Raw genomic sequence first — 17,534 nt, forward strand, 5'->3', positions numbered from 1 at the left:
GAAGTAAGAAGTTATATCTTATAACCAGGATTGGCCATTGCAGGACACTGTTTACGGCATGGTAGTATGGTAGCTGGTACCCCCATATCTCAGACCCTGCAATAGCATTTGGTTCAAACATTCATTGTTTGTTTTTTCAATGGCATAATTTTTATTTAAATAAAATTATTTCATTAAAATAATTATGCTTGATGAGATGAGTTGGTTGTCTGCTGGTTGGCTCCATGCTCATCCAAGAGATGAGCGCCTCTTGAAGCAACAGAGTGCACAGTAGTGCCTTTCCTTGAACAAGAACAATTTGAATGCATTGTGAGCTATTTTTGCAAATCAAATTCTAGTAGCATTCGGTGATTTTCTCAGCATGAAGTTCGCCTGCTTGGCTGCCACTAAGTGCTACTGAGTTTCTACACAAAGGGGTCTCTTTCAAAGGACCTTTCAGTTTTCAGTCAGCCACAGCCACATGCCAAATCAGTAGCATCTTTCAAAGAGATGGGAGATATGATTGGAAATCCCCAAAACATCTTGTTAGGGAATCCTGTTCGAGTTTGTAACTAGAGACCCCAGCTTTGCCGCCAAAATATCCTGAGCTATAAGATGAGGTCTGTTCTCAGGGGATCTGACAGGGGAGTCATAGGCCTTTTCAATACTCTTCAGGCCCACTGGGATGGCCTCCCCACATCAGGGAGCAGCAGGCCCAGGTACACAGCCCAGTGAGAAGCAAATTTCTGTGGGGGTGATCTGGCCCTTCCAAACACTGTGAAAACAGTCGATGAGCACCCCCTTTGGCATACTGGCTTGTAAGCTCCCTGACAGCAACACATGTGACCATTCCCCTAGGGTGCGATGGGTATTCATAATCCAACAGCATGAGGAGAGCAACATTAGTCATTCAGTGTGATGGCTTATTTATTTTCAATAACATTCTGGAATATGAAACCACTCCAGTCCATTGAAAGCGCTGAGCAACACTAATTTTGCAGCTCTCTCCCACTCAATCTGTCAATTAAATTTTCCTCTCTTCTTGTCCCCAGCCCTCTCAAAGTAGTAAATCAGGCTGTTGAAAGGATCCCAGCCACTAGACAGGACTGACTAAAAGTTATAGAGGCAGAGCATAGTTCTCAATTCTGGCTTTTCTGAGCCAGGAATGAAAATAATAACTATGGTATTCATTAAGTTTCAACTGTGTACCAGGCACTGAAGTAGATATAAAATAATGTCAGACACTGTTCTTGTCCCACATAGAGCTCACAGTCTAAGAGGGAAGGAGAATAGGTATTGAATCCCCAATACATCAATGAGGAAATTGAGGCACAGAGAAGTTCTGATTGTCCCCAAGGTCACACAGTAAAAAAGTGACAGAGGCCGAATTAGAATCCAAGTCCTCTGACTCCTTAGGATTAAAGAAGGCCAGTAGAAGAGGAGAAAAGAAACCTCCAAGAGTGGATAATTTCTTTTCCTCCTCCTTTCCCAAGCCTCTTTTTCTTTCTGGTGTATGTCCTCCTGGGGAAGGAGAGGAAATACATGTAGAACAGTAAGTTAATTGACTTGGAAGCACACATGTGATCAGACAGCCAGCCGATGAAATAATGACTCCTGAATGTAATCTTTATTGTGAAATTCTAAAATCATATTTATTGGCCAATTCACAGAAAGTGCCATAGTGACCACAAAAAATGACTGTTTGGAGACAGTTACAGGCCAAGATTGAAAATAACAGGTTAGTTTTGCATATGCAGTGAACAAATCAGGTGGAAACTGTTAGAATTTTGACAGTTGAAAATCCAAAAGTTTTATTCTTCAAAGAGACATGGCTTACATGAGTTCTACCACAATGCCATGATGTAAAAACAATTTATTCCCATTACATAGAAAGGTAGCTCTCAATGCACTTTACTATGTGTCAATTTTAACCATGAATATTAACTAATGTGGGACAAGGGAGGTGGTGAGGGGACAGATTGGCAGTCAGTGTTCTCCAGTCTTTCTTAGCGCAGACTTGACATTTTCCTTTGATCACCTGCTGTCCTGTATATATTGGGTCTCCCTGAGGGTGGCCCTATTAAGTAGATTTTCGTTCTTTAGAGGTCTATTTTACTTACCCAAACACAAGGTGTGAGCATCTGAAGTAGAGACATGCTCACTGAGAATTGCAAAAGGACTCTCGAGACTCTTACATTCAGATCACTGCCCCTAACTTTTCATTATATCATGTACAAACTTGTACGGATGATGTAGTTGTCAAACCAGATATCACTGAGGAAACCTTCTGATTAGCATAAACACTAAATGTTATGCTGTTTCTCTGTCCACTGAACGCAGTGTAGTAATGTGGAGGCAGATCTGATTAATTAAAAGTCTCTGTGGGGAACAAGGATGGTGAAGTATATTTTCCAGGCATTAACCTTTTCTACACAGGTGGCACTTTCAAGCTCATTTTAAAGGATCCCAACCCATTTAATCTCTTGGGACGCAGTTCTGCCTAAGCATCCAATTGTTTCCCTCTTCTGCCTGAACACAAGAAGTAGAAGGGTTGTGTCAGCCTCAGGAGAAGAAGAGTAGGACAGCAGGTCAAGTCCATGGGAGCCAGTGTGAGCCCACACGCAGATATTGTGATTCTCTAGAGCACTCACTCTGTCTCTTTATTCCACCCCTCGGAGCCTTCAGCCATGCATACTACATTCCTCATCGGCCTGGCCCCGGAGTTCCCTCATCTAGGATCGCCGGCGGATTCTTCAGTCGATTTTCTGTCTAACCAATTGGGTCCTCAAGTATTTGTTGACTGATTGGATTTGTCTTCACAAATTTGGTGGGATTTTCTGAAAATTGAATCTAGTGTATACCTGAATTCTGTTGTTGGACCGAGCTACTTAGTATATAGCATTACTGTGATTACTTGGGTTCTATTAAAGTTCATCTACCTTATTCATAAATAATTCAAAAAGTAACATCTACTCTTGTTTCCCTTTCTCTGTTCTCTAGACTATATGAAACGGCTTAGCCATTTCTTCCTTTTTATATTCATTAAGCACAAATAACCCATACTACAAATAATCAAAAAGTGAACAGCCTAGCCTCTAATTTCTACATCCTGTTCTTTCCTAAAACTACACAGTGCTTTCATTTAGCTAGATACTGTGCATCGCTTACCCATTAAGCAGGAGACTCCTCTGATGCACATTTCCATTTCCATCTCCTCCTGTAATTAAAGTTTTATTTTGCCTCTCAAGTCCCTTGAGGCCTTTCACCTCCTGATCACTTTACTCTTAAATTCCAGTCAATATTTACACTCCCTTCACTGTCAACTTTCCATTTAGTCTTTGCAAAATGTGAATTCTCACTTTCCTCCCATTCCAACTAAACTTTTGTACTGTATTTTTTTTTCCACAACCCAAAGATGATTTGACAGTTGGAACATGACTATCAATCTTTTAAACTGCCCCTGTCCTTTCTACTAACTTACCTTCTGCAACTTACTGTAAATAAACATTCAAGTGTCACTAGTGTTGCATTCAATTTCCACCTGCTTTATATTGACTCACCCAGCACCAATAGTCCTCCTGCAGCTAGGAAAATTGTTCTTCTTCCACAAGGGAAGAGAGTTTCAAAGGAAATTCATGTTCATGACTTCAGAGTTGAAAATTGAGCCACTTTCCCTCATGCCCAATGAAGTCAACCCAATGGAGTTGTCAAAAATCTGTCCTCTCCTCCTGTTTAATTCCCTTCCCGAATTCTTTACTGGTCATTTTCCTGAGGCATGTTGACAGGTTTGCAGCTCCTGAAAACAGAAACAATCTGCCACCAGATTTATAAGCAACATTTTCAGGTGGGAAAAATTAAATCACTTCTCTGACAATTTTTTAAAATGTTCGGGGCTTTCTCTGGAAATACTTCTAAACTATCTGAACAGGAGATAGTCTTCATTTTAAGATTAATGGGGGAAAATTAATTATTAAAGCACTGACATTTTCGGTTGTATGGGATCAATATGTGGTTTTTGCATTTCCTTTTTCAATCCTGTCCTTGTTCCCCTTTCATTAATATGTTTTGAAGTATGCTTCATCTTGCTAAATACCCTGTGCAAGAAATCTGCTTAGTATGGACAAATGACCAGCCGAGTTGTTTTCAAAATGATTTCTCTGCTTGTGTTGGGTAGGATGGATGTGCTCTATCTACAGGAAAATCTGGGTGGAAATTCAGCTGTCCATTAATTTTCACTAGTTCACAGGCACATCCCAGTTTTTGCTAAAGGAATAGGTTCCTTCACCTTAAAAGTTACCGAAGAGTATAACGGGTGTCATGGCCCAATAAGCTAGTTCCAGTTTTGTCAGAGGGTATTTCTTCAATTAACTATTACTACTGTACCACAAAATATTTTACTACTGACAATTATTAATATCCATGTGAATGGACATCTGAGCATTTAGGTGCTTTTAAGATGATGGTTTTAAAGATGTTGGTGCAAAATCCCTGAATCCTGAACTCCAAACTTTATTCTAGACCATACGGTGATAGTCAAGAATTTGCTCAAGACTCTCATGGTACTTATATAAATGGTCTAGGGACTTTTAAGGAAAGATACGTTGGGGTACTTTTAAGGAAAAAAAAATAATGGCATATGACGATCACATTTTACCTTTACAAAGAGTTTTGGTGATCTTCATTCAGCTAAAAGAGGGCATTAGGTTATAGAAAGATACTTTAGATTTTGTCTGCATCAGAAATCTTTTTTTTTTCCAAAAGGACCACTTAAGTAGCTACTATAATGACACCTAATTAAAAGTAGTTAATTGATTTTTAGGGGATAATAGAGAACACTTTGAATTCTACCCTCAGACATTTTGAAACCCAACCAGTGGGAAACCTGGGACTGCATGTTTCTTTGTTCTTCAGTGTATATGTGTAAAATAAGGCTGTAATTCTTGATCCCTTTCTACTTGAAGAATCTAAACAACTTTTAAAAAAAAGTGCCAGGAGTTCTTAATTTGTCATTAGAGCTCTCTTTTGATTTTGTAACGTGAACTTTCCCATTTGTACGTTCTATTAAGATGAAAGAGGGAAAATTCAGTTGTCCAGGCCTGGATCATTCCTTACTGAAAATGAGCTTTTAGGGTTGGACCAATGTCACTGTTTTGCCTGCAGAATTTAATGGGACTGCTCAGAAGGCATGATGCTAGAAGAGCACTCTGCTATAGCTGATATGCAGTAATAGACAACTTCCAATCCATGTTATCTGTAACCATTGATGAGGTTGCTACTAATGGTTCTAACTCACTCTGGCTTCCGTCATGGTTATTGGGCTGGAGAAGGGTCACCTTGCTAAAACAGTAAGAAAGAAACAAGAGGGCATCTTCTTCCTCTGAAGCCATAGTCTCCTACAGCTTGAATACATAAGCAAGTTTTTTTTCATATAGTCTATACGGCGTCTCAAAATTACATCACCAGAGGAAGCAACCTTCTATTATTAGTTTAGATCGAAAATGCTTCATGTATTTCCTACCACCCCTGCTTTAAATTTGACTTGGATCTTGACTTTAAACTTGCATTTAGTTCTGTACACCCTATGCACTTGATGTTGAGCCCACCCTCATCCCACAGTACTTATGTACATATTTGCAATTTATTTTAATATTTGTCCCCCCTTCTAGACTGTAAGCGCATTGTGGTCAGGCATCTTGTCTCCCACCTCTATTGTAGTTCACTACCCCAAGTGCTTAGTACAGTGCTCTGCATAAAGTATGTGCTCAATAAATGCAATCGATGGATTATTTGGCAAGTTGATCTTAAAAGAGAAACTGTTGTGCACAGGCCCTGGTAAAGTAGCAACAGGTAGACTGATGCTTGCCTCCTCTTTCATGTGCCCAAGCAGCAGTGCTTGAGAGAATAGCTAATCACTATGAATGGAATTTATATTTCATTTCATGGGGCTGTCATTAGTATTCAAAGCTAAAAAAACAAACCTTTCTCCAGTCCATGCCTGGAAAGCTTCCAAAGACTTGCCACAGGTGTCTTCTCAGTTTGGAGTGTGGCTCCTAACTTTTGGCCTTAAATTCATCCTTCTATAAGGACCAATACCATAACATGTGAGGATCAAGACTATCCTAACGAGATCCCATGCTGGTCAAATTATCTTCCTGAGTTTCCAGGTTGTGGCCATAGCTTGCACAAGAGCAGGTAATAAGAATGATAATTAAAAATAATAATGATCATATTTGTTAAGTACTTATTGTGTGTCATGCACTGTTCTAAACCCTGGGTTAGATACAAGTTAATCAGGTCAGATACTATCCTTGACGCACACAGGGCTCACAGTCTAAGGGAGAGAGGAAATACGTTTTGAATCTCGATTTTAAGATTGAGGAAATTGAAGCACAACAAAGTTAAGTGACTTGTACAAGGTCACACAGGAGGCAAGGGATGGAGCAGGGATTAGTACTTCCCTTTTTCTCCATCAGTGTCCCCAGACAAACCCGCAAGATATCCAGATGGGCTATGGATAGTCCAAACCTTGCTGAGCATTACATTAAAAATACTCAGGAATAGATCCCCCTTCTCCAGTAGCAAGAAAGTTCTGACTTTCAGATATTTGCAGCTCATAAAGAGTGAGTACTCATAAAATTGTATGAAGAAAAATTAATGGTAGAGAGTTATGTCAAAAGATAAAATCTCCCTGCTTTGTTGTCATTATTGCCAAATATACTATATCAACTATATTCCAGCTAAAAGGAAATTCTGTCCACTGAATGGCCAAATCAAGATAAACATTTAACTTTATTTTAAGAAACACATTCTTGCCTCCTGGCTAAGCCATGTGTCCTAAGCTCCCACTTTAGTCTGTTCACCAAGGAGAGAGAGAAATAAGATGTACAGAGCATTTCAGAAGATAGTTACGGAGAAAAAAAAAAGTAGTGAAAAATAACTGATAATCCACCATCAAGATAGACAGTTCTCATTTCCTTTGCCAACAACAGAAGTCATATACAATGGATAAATAAAAATTGAATTGGCTCGAGCTGAGCATTGTCCTTCTCAATAAATGTATGAAACTGAAATAGATGTACTGGGCATGTCTTTATCAGTAAGTGGATATTACAGGAGATAAAAAGGGAGTTCTTTTTGGTGTAGCCATCCAAAGATTTGAAAGGAGCCAGGTTTCCCTTTACCTGAAGATCACTTGCTGTGTTTCATTTCTAGTACCTTTCAATGTCTCTCTTTTATGCCTCCTGCTTTGTTAATTTAAATGAATATTTGCAAAAAAAGGCTGATTTTTATACTGCTTCCAGGCATCTAATTTTAATGTCCACTGGGGAGCACTGTACATCTTCATTGGGTTTTAAAGAACTACAAATCTTTAGAATCATTTTAAAGGCACTAGCAAGAGCCAACTACAATGAAAAAGTAAAGCTTATCACCCTGATGCTGAAAAGTGTTACACCCAAATGGTAGCATATTATTGACAGTAAACATAGCCCAGTGTAATTTGGGGATTCTTACCTCAGTTTAGTTCTCCAACTACTGTTACTACAACACTGGTCCCTGGGTTTCTATCGATGCTTGGAATTTGGAATGCAGTGCCTGATTTGTTGCTGAAGGACACTATATTTGTTATAGTTTTGCTTCTCACAGAAACCATCAGGGTGGAGTTAAAAATTTTCATCACCAGAAAGGAGTACCACAGAGATCAGCTAGAGCCAATTATAGAGCCTCATTGATCTAACAGGACCCTGGACTGACATGACCAAGATAACATCATTCTTGAAAAATTGAGATTTCATTTCTGGGCCCATATCAGATTTGAAAGGCTCACCCTTAGATCCACAGCATTAGATTATAATGAGCAAATGGGCAGTGTCCAACCTGACCCTGGCAACCAAATTCCATTTTTCTATATATATCCTAGCTATTTCCTCCGAGAATTTCAATGTACAAGGGAAAAGAGATCTGTTTTTTAGAAGGACATTTTAATGATTCTCACCGAGGACACCTGAGCCGAAAATACAGGTGTTATGAAATGCAGTTTCTCCCCTTCCCCACACTAAGGAGCCAAGTGGATTCTGAGAAAATCATTAAACATCCAAGCAAGAAAAGCTTAAGAATAACCCTTGGCCACTAACTTGTTTGAAAAGCTTCTTTGAAGAATTGAGTGAATGTTGCTTTTATAAAACAGTCAGTTTAAGGTAAATGAAATCTCTATTGCTTTATGCCAGTAGGCAGAGAACCAACTTTGGGAGAGAGTGCTTTCTATCATTGTCCTTCCTTTGCAAATTACTGTAGATCTATTTACAGAATACTACATCAATTGATCCATCATAACTATTTTTGTGATTCTATTCCAAAGTATAATAAGTACTTCCAAATGTTCAAACATAATCATCCAGGCATAAATATAACCATCAGAGAAAAACTGAAAGGCAGCAGACTATATTTCTCAGCAAAAAAAACCTTCAAAGAGTACAGTGCCACTTGTCTGCTGTGTGACTTTGGGCAAGTCACTTAACTTCTCTGTGCCTCAGTTCCCTCATCTGTAAAATGGGGATTAAGACTCTGAGCCCCATGTGGGACAACCTGATTCCCCTGTGTCTACCCCAGCGCTTAGAACAGTGCTCGGCACATAGTAAGTGCTTAACAAATACCAACATTTTTTTTTTTACAGTGCAAGGGACAAAAACTATTTAGAAAGCATTTTGCACATCTTGTTCAACTAAATTTTCACCTCTAAAGTTTGGGTGTTTTTTTCTTAACTGCCCAAATGGAAAACTCTGTTACTTCCAACTATTATGGTAATGAGAACAAATTGACCAAGGACAGTGGGGCAAGTGAGAATACTCAGAAATTAATTAATGCATTCAAAAGTATTTATCAAGTATTTATTGTGTGCAAAGCAAAGCTGGACACTCCTTTTTACCACCTGGAAGTAACTGATATGATAGCATCAAAAAAAAAATGTTTTTTTATGGAAACCTCTAGGATGTGTCACCAGGGAATACCCTGCTCTTTTCCCCCTTATCCACCTCACTTCTGAGCCATTGCCTTCCCTTCCCAAGTTCCCAGAAGCATGGGGGTTGCTTCTGAAACATGAGGCTCAGTGCAGGAACTGTGGTGGAGGCAGAATGGGAGTTTAAAATAAAAATACCAGGAATAAGAGTGTTCAGGACTGGACAGGCCAACTGAAAACAGAATGTAAAAATGTACGAATGACTAGCCTAACCAAGGAAGATTTTGGCTGATCAAAGCAGATTGTTTGGTGCTGGCATTTCCTGTAGAAGGGCCTACTTCAGAAAGAAGCTTCTACCTGCCTTCCATTAGCCTTTCTCTAGGAGGTTAAGAAAACATGCAATATTTATTTTTCTCTTTAAGCACTGTGGTCAGAAAGCCTTTGGAGACCACAATGGGGCCTGCCTTCTCTTCACATTAATTAGTGATTCTAGTCTTGCCTGGGAGCAATTAGAGGATTCTCACTGGGTGTTTGGAGGCTTTCTCTATGGAAATCCTGAAATCAGATATGTAACCAGTGTTGTGTACCAAGGCAGAGCCTATGCGGTCCCTGTTGGATTCAGGGGTTGAGAAGAGAGGGGAGAACAAATAGAAAATGCATGGTTGAACCAAAAGTAGTGTGCTAGCATGAAAGGAAAAGTTTTCAGGTGGTTTACACATTGTCACAAGAGTCCAGTTTCGCACTTGCTATTGTGCAGGCTACTAAGAGGAACAGAGGAGTTTCCATAGAAACAGCTACTTTGGTATCTCTGTTATTTTGGAGATACAAAAGACTCTCTTACATTAAAAATAAACAGCCTTATCATGGCTCATGGACATGTTCTCTCGCCCTACCCCTTTTTTCTAATCCTTTTTTTCCAGAGTGAATAAACATGAGAAGTCACCACCTCGGTCCCCCCGCACCCCAGGACTTTTTATCTCCATGTTTTGCTTGAACTTTATCGTAATATTATTACAGAAACCTTTCAGAAAGAAAGGCTTTCTTCAAGAAAGAAGGAATGAGGACAGGAGGGCACTGATGCAAAGGAGGTAAAGCTTAAGAAACTTTTATGTGCCACCAGCAAGCTGATAGGAGAAGAGCAAAAACGGAAGCAGATCACCTTTCCCGGGTTACGCTTTGACACAAATTCTAGTTGCTGTCATGTAATCAGTCCTTCCACAGGCCAAATGAAACCTTTCCCTCATTTGTATTTTGGTTTAGTGTTTAAATATTTATCTAGATTATAGCCCTGTGCAGTTCTGATGTAGGAAATAAGTGGTTTCCCATTAATGCAGCAAGGTAACAGTTGAACATGTGAATCAGAGAGTGCTGATCTGCTGTAATCTGGCCTAACTGGGATGGAATCTGAATTTCCACTGCCACATCGCAACTGATGTGCGAAGGAGTGAGCAGTAGGTCCATGGAAATTACATAAAGCCATCTCATAACAGCCATCGGGGTGGATTGGCTGAGGATTTGACTTTCAAAACTAAACTGAGATCAACACTTCTGGTTTCCATTCAGATGACATTCAAGGAGGTAAGAAAAGGCAATGGAAAACAGATCATCTTTGTCACCATAAAAATAAGGCTCTGTCTTTTTGTTGAAAGTGGAATTAGACACAGAGTAAAGTGAAACCAAAGGGCTACCTCATCATTCGGACCCACAGAAACAAGGAACGTCACAAGCTGAAATCCTCCAATGTGAAAAAATAGCAAAGGCCAAACTCTATGAGTTGAATGACAGGACTCTTCGCCTACGGTGAGTGGAAACTGGGTCTAGGAGAGAAAGTAAAGGCGTGCATCGGACCCCAAGTTGCCATGATGGCATCACATTGGGATTTATCAACTAACGGTGAGAAAAGTGACAATTACAAGTAGCTCCACTAGGCAATCAAATCCAAATCCTGTCATCTAACTCATATTGTCAGTTTAACTAGACTCAGAAATACATTGTATTGGTGTTTAGAAAAGGAGCCCGGGAGGCCTGAGCACTCTAATATGGGAGCGTCGAATCATCCCACTCCAGCTGCTCTTGCCTGGTGCCACTAGGTTTAGCTCTCCCAATTGCATTGTCTTCCTCCTCCTCCTCTTCGCTTCCATCTGAGTCCGCGCTGGTGGTTTCTTCGTCATCATCATCATCTGCTTCCTCGTCCTCCTCGTCCTCACTTTCCTCTTCCGGCTGACCGGGCTCTTCATATTTCTATATTTCATTGAAAGAAAAATATCCTCAGTGATCACAGTAACAATAATAAAAATAATAATGAATTGTGGTATTTGTTAAATGCTTACTATGTGCCAGGCAGCACTGTACTAAGTACTGGGGTAGATACAAGATAATCGGGATGAACACGGTTCCTGTCCCAGATAGGGTTCACAGTCTTAATCCGCATTTTACAGATAAGGTCACTGAAGTGCAGAGAAGTGAAGTGACTTGCCCAAGATCACAAAGCCAACAAGATGCGGAGCTGGGATTAGAACCCAGATAATTGCCGCTGTAATAGTGGATTGGAACCACTTGGAGAAACCATGGTGATGTGCATATCACCAAATATCACAAAGGTATCAGTGAAAAATTGGTGATGTAGATTGTCTTGCAATGTTTTCCTTTTGTTGTTACATGTGTGATCATTGAAAAATGCTCAATTGCAGAGTTAAAGGGTTGGTCACTGGCAAGGGGGCAGTGAAGGGGGACCATAGACCACATAAAAATTGCCATAAAATTCAAAGGTTTTCAGGTGTTGTGACTGAAATCAATAAGGTAAATACTAAGAAGTATGTGTTTAGCATTGAGAGATAAATTGTGAATAATAATCCCATGACAAACAGCAGTTAACCATTCAATGTTGCTTTAGCAGTAAATCATTAATAGCCTTGATTTCATAGAGGATTTATTGGGGATCTCAATGTTGGATCCAGCCCTTATCTAGCCCTTTACTAACAGAAGAAACAAAGGAGAATGAATGAATCTATCAAAGTCTCCATCCCTGCCCCTATCACCCCATCATGTCAATGCCTTGTCTTCTCTATCCGGCCTCATAGTCACAATTGACAGTTCTCCAACTAAACAGTTTGAGGGTGCCAGGTTCCAGGGCATTATATCCACCTTTGTTATTACAGAGAAATTGGAGCTGACGTTTTTCCAACCCTGCCCTTGGTCTATGTCTCTATGCCTGTCTAGCTATGCCCTTAGCTGTGCCTCGTTCTCGCCTGTCCCACTGAACCACTAGCCCACGTCCTACCTCTGGCCTGGAATGTCCTCCCTCCTCAAATCCACCAAACAATTACACTTCCCCCCTTCAAAACCCTACTGAAGGCTCACCTCCTCCCGGAGGCCTTCCCAGACAAAGCCTCCTTTTCCTCAGCTCCCCCCACACCTCACCCTGATAACTCACTTTGCTCTACCCCCACCCTCCCCCGACAGCATTTGTGTATATAAATACGTATCTATAATTCTATTTATTAATATCAATCACTGTTATACTTGTTATGATGTGCATATATATCTCTAATTATCTTTATTTTTATTGCCGCTATTGATGCCTTTTATCTTGTTTCGACGTCTGTCTCCCCCCTTCTAGACTGTGAGCTTGCTGTGTGCAGGGATTGTCTCTCTTTGTTGCTGAATTGTACTTTCCAAGCACTTAATATAGTGCTCTGCACACAGTAAGCGCTCAATAAATACGATTGAATGAATGAATGAATAGTACTGGAAAAGGTGTTGGTGAGGAAATTTTAATGACCCGAGTCTTATTTCTCCTCCAAAGCAGGTATAATACAGGCCAATGGGCCAGCCCAGTAAATATAATGATAATGTTGGTATTTGTTAAGCGCTTACTATGTGCAGAGCACTGTTCTAAGCAATGGGGTAGGCACAGGGTAATCAGGTTGTCCCACGTTAGGCTCACAGTTAATCCCCATTTTACAGATGAGGTAACTGAGGCACCGAGAAGTTAAGTGACTTGCCCAAAATCACACAGCTGACAAGTGGCAGAGCCGGTTATATATGGGACCACATCTGGGAATAGATGTCCCCATACTCATTCAAATCTTTGCTCATCAACTGAAAATGTAAGTAGATTCCATGAAGTATAAGCCACACCTACAACATCTACCTTATCAACTAGGAAACACATTCTGAAATTCATTTCATAAAATGTACTAAGTGTTCCCAATAGCCAAGTAGACCTTGGGCAAGTTACTTCACTTCTCTGTGCCTCAGTTACCTCATCTGTGAAATGGGGATTGAGACTGGGAGCCACATGTGGAACAGGGACTGTGTCCAACCCGATTGGCTTGTATCCACCCCAGTGCTTAGCACAGTGCCTGGCACATAGTAAGTGCTTAACAAACACCATTGTTACTATTATTCATTGTTTTTATTAGCATGTACTTCCAATATTTTATTTGAACTAGTAACTTTTTCATGGTATTTAAGTGCTTCCCCTCTCAGGGTTGCACCTGGAGAGTTTCCAGGACTATACCAGCCATTCATTCATTCAATAGCATTTATTGAGCGCTTACATTTTGCAGAGCACTGTACTAAATGCTTGGAAAGTACAATTCAGCAACAGATAGAGACAATCGCTACCCAACAATGGGTTCACAGTTTCAACAACATGAGGGAGAGTCAAGCAGAGGCCTGTCCATTCCATTCCTAGCTTGGGCAGTGGCGAGAGAGTGGAAGGCAATCTGCTACAAGTTGAAACTCACCTGTGCTGGGCAGCAGTGGCATGGGAGAGAGTTGAGGGTGGAGACTCGAGTTTACTGGGCAGAAGGAGGCGATGGTAAACTTCTTCTGTACTTTTATCAAGAAAACTCTATGGATCCGCTACCAGAATGATTACAGATGGAGGTGGGGTGTTATGGGAGAGAGGTGTCCATAGCATCGCTATAGGACGGAGATGACTTGACTGCATAAGGTGAGGCATTAAGTGCTCATTATGTGTCAAACCCATGAGCACTGAGGTAGGTAGAAGTTAATTTTGGTTGGACACAGTACCTGTCCCACATGGGACTCGCAGGCTTAAGTAGGAGGGAGAACAGATATTTAAATATCCATTTTATGGTTAAGACAACTGAGGCACAGAGAAGTGAAGTGACCTGTCTAAGGTTACACAACAAGAAGAAGGCAGAGCCGGAATTAGAAGCTGGATCTTCTGACTCCTAGGCTCATGTTCTTTCCACTAGGCGACACTGCTTCACTTAGAGGGTCATAATTCCTTTGCCACTCCCCTGCCTAAAATCTAAATTTTCAATAGGAGAAAATGGTTGGAATTATAATAATAATAATGATAATAATTTTGGTATTAAGCATTTACTGTGTGGCAAGCACTGTTCTAATAATAATAATGTTGTTATTTGTTAAGTGCTTACTATGTGCCAAGCACTGTTCTAAGCGCTGGGGTAGATACAGGGCAATCAGGTTGTCCCACCTGAGGCTCACAGTCTTAATCCCCATTTACAGATGAGGTAACTGAGGCACCGAGAAATTAAGTGACTTGCCCAAAGTCACACAACTGACAGGTGGCAGAGCTGGAATTAGAACCCATGCCCTCTGACTCCTAAGCTCGTACTCTTTCCACTGAGCCACTCTGCTTCTCTAAGTTTATTGATTGCGACCCTAATTATTTGGGTTTTGGGTTTTCCATTCAGACCTCAAAACCAGTGTTTTCACCACCTCATAAAGTGTTCTGGGACTGTGAAGAGGCTGGTCCTGCAAATTGAAGACTTTTGTTCCTATATGAATGCAGGGAAGAAAGAGGGAGTGATTCCCTTTGGATTCCTAGTAGTGATATGACTAAATCAAGTCCCAAAATCTGCAGTAGGATAAAGAATAAAAAAAAAAATTCAAGAGGAAAAAGAATCACCAAATCATATTTTATAATGCAGTGTCTTTGAAATGGGGAAGGATGTTTGTCTGCTTCATGAATATTTATCTGAGATGTTGTTTTTGTTTTTCCATGGGGAAATGCCATTTTAGAGTATGTGTCTGTGTAATTTCTGTGGAGGCCAGCCAAAATTTGACATGAGTCATGCAGTCGCTAAGAGTTCACAGAGCTGTATAAACACAGTCACCTCTAAAAGGTGAAAATCATGGTTTGCCTTGGAGAGGAGGTCTGAGGAGTTACACTTAGAGGTACTGGAATCAGGCTATCTGAATACATTTGTGTCAACACCACCTTATTACAAAATGCCACATCTGGACAAATTTTTAAAGGTGTCACTCTGGGAGGCTGAGGACAAGGCTGAGAGGCTGCTTTCCACTGTGTGTAAAGGAGGGCAATTAGATCAAGCTGAAAGCAGTGTCTTTAGTTCAGTTCCCCTTCTCCCACTATTCCTTCTCCTTGTGAATGCACCTCAGCTTCAGAACTCTTTCCTGAATAAGCAGCACGGTGACATGAGAGAAGACATATGCAGTGAGGCACAAATAAGAGGAAATCTGAGAGAAAGGGAAGATAACCACTGTGATATGCAGAGAAAGGGGATATGGTCTTCTCTCTTCCCTCCCCAAACACCACATTTTCTGCTGTTGCCCTGGGTGAGGCCAGGCCACAGGTAAGAAAAAGGTGTTCTCTGCCGTCTCCTTGGGGCCCCAGTGAAGGAAGGAAGGAAGGATTATAAGAAAAGTGAAATGTTGCTAGTATGTTGACAATTTCCCCTGATTCCCAGTTGGTATTTGTACCTCACTGAGCCCTCTGCTGACTCAGGGAATTGAACTGGTGAGCTAATAATCCATATCCTGACAACTTTCACTTTAGTCACTAAATCTGGCCCCAGGGTCATATTAACATTGCTCTGTTAAAGCTATTTGAAATAATGGTAGAAATTATCATCATAAATAATTTGTGGAAGGCCTTCAATAGTATTTCTCTCTTTGTCTCAGCAGAGGGATTTCCTATTGCCTCCAAACCAAAGGTGGAAGTGAAAGGAATACAGGTGTGAGTAGGAACAATATGGTACCTGACACTTGCTAAGGAAGGATGGTATTAGAAACACAACTGGGTTTTCTGGGTGTGTACCCTAAGGCATCTTTTTGGTTATTTTCAAGCAGCTTAGTCCAATCTGGGCCCACTGGCTGCTGTCCTAGGTCCTCATAATCATTAGTGCCTCATTCGTCTCTTCTCATCTCCCAGAATAATTTTAAAACAAATGGGGCCCTCCCCAGCTCTGAACAACAGGATCCTTGGCGCACTCTTGGGGCTGTTTTAAGAGTCTGGGAGTAGGGAAAAAGAGTGGAAATGCTGGGGAACAGGCTTCCGGCAGCCTCCTTTGAAGGTGGACTGAAAGTGCAGGCCCAGCTCTCACATGCACATGGGTCCAAGAATCTGGGGAAGCCCTGGAAGGAGAGTGAGAGACTGGACTTCTGAAGCCAGCCTGTGCTGTCCCTGAAACACCTAAGTCCAGCCACTGTCAGGAAACCCTGTAAAAGCTACTCCCAACCTGCCCTCTCACCTCCATTGGGTTGACGGTAATGGTGAGTGCAGAGTCATCCCAGTCCATTTCGTTTTCTTTAGTAACTTCCCCTTCCTCAGAGCAGTGTTGGCGGGCCAAGTGGATTCGGAAGACCCCGAGTGCCACAATGAAGATCAGTATGCTGACGCAGATGATGATTACCACAGTCGCAATACTGGGAATGACTGAAACAAGAAGTGAAAATGAAATGCTCAGACGCTTGGGATATGGAGCACCAAAAGTCTAAATCTCAACATCTTGCTCCTCTGTCCGCCTACTGCCCCACCATGGGTCATATATAACTCTCTTTCTCATTCTTTCTCTTTATTGGGATACCCAGAACTCTCCAATTGGAGGGTCCCTAAAGAGCCCCACAGAACTACCCCTGATCTGGTTGCCCTGCTCTGAGTGAATCAAACAAGGAACTTCTCTAGCAGGCTGACTAAGAATGTGGCAGATTGCCAAACAGAGAAGCAGCATGGCCTAGTGGATAGAGCATGGGTGTGGGAGTCTGAAGGACTTGAGTTTGAAACCCATTCCACCATTTGTTTCCTGTGTGACCTTGGGTGAGTAATTTAATTTCTCTGGGCCTCAGTTACCTCATCTGTAAATTGGGAATTGAGACAGTGAGCCCAATGTGGGATATGCAGTGTGTCCATACTGATTAAGCTTGTGTCTACCACAGCACCAAGTACAAAGTAAACATTCAACAAAGACTATATATATATATATATATATATATATATATATATATATATATATGTGCCTCTGTTGTATATATATATACACCAAAAACAACAGAGGCATAAGGACTACAACAGACCAGTGTAATAATAATGGTATTTGTTAAGCACTTACTGTGTGCCAAGCACTGTTCTAAGCACTGGGGTAGATACAAGGCTATTAGGCTTCCCACGTGGGCTCAATCTTAATCCCCATTTTACAGATGAGGTAACTGAGGCACAGAGAAGTTGTGACCTGCCCAAAGTCACACAGAAATGGCAAAAGCAGATTTAGAACCCATGACCTCTGACTTCCAACCCTGTGTTCTTTGCACTGTCACACTGCTTTAGTAGTAATAATTGTGGTGTTTCTTAAGCATTTACTAT

General features: G+C 41.0%; 1 protein-coding gene across 1 annotated transcript in view; it reads right to left on the reverse strand.

Annotated features, from left to right (window-relative positions):
- Positions 1-9,768: 9,768 nt before the first annotated feature.
- The window catches only part of CLSTN2 (calsyntenin 2), a 586,341-nt gene continuing 578,575 nt past the window's right edge, over positions 9,769-17,534 (reverse strand). The window contains exons 16-17 of the mRNA XM_039914124.1: positions 16,426-16,610; positions 9,769-11,173 (exon numbers count right to left, since the gene is read on the reverse strand). Coding sequence (XP_039770058.1) covers positions 10,967-11,173; positions 16,426-16,610 — 392 coding nt within the window. The 3' untranslated portion in view covers positions 9,769-10,966. The remainder of the gene's footprint in view (positions 11,174-16,425; positions 16,611-17,534) is intronic.

This window comes from Ornithorhynchus anatinus, chromosome 1, assembly GCF_004115215.2.
Source record: "Ornithorhynchus anatinus isolate Pmale09 chromosome 1, mOrnAna1.pri.v4, whole genome shotgun sequence".
Classification (NCBI taxonomy): domain Eukaryota; kingdom Metazoa; phylum Chordata; class Mammalia; order Monotremata; family Ornithorhynchidae; genus Ornithorhynchus; species Ornithorhynchus anatinus.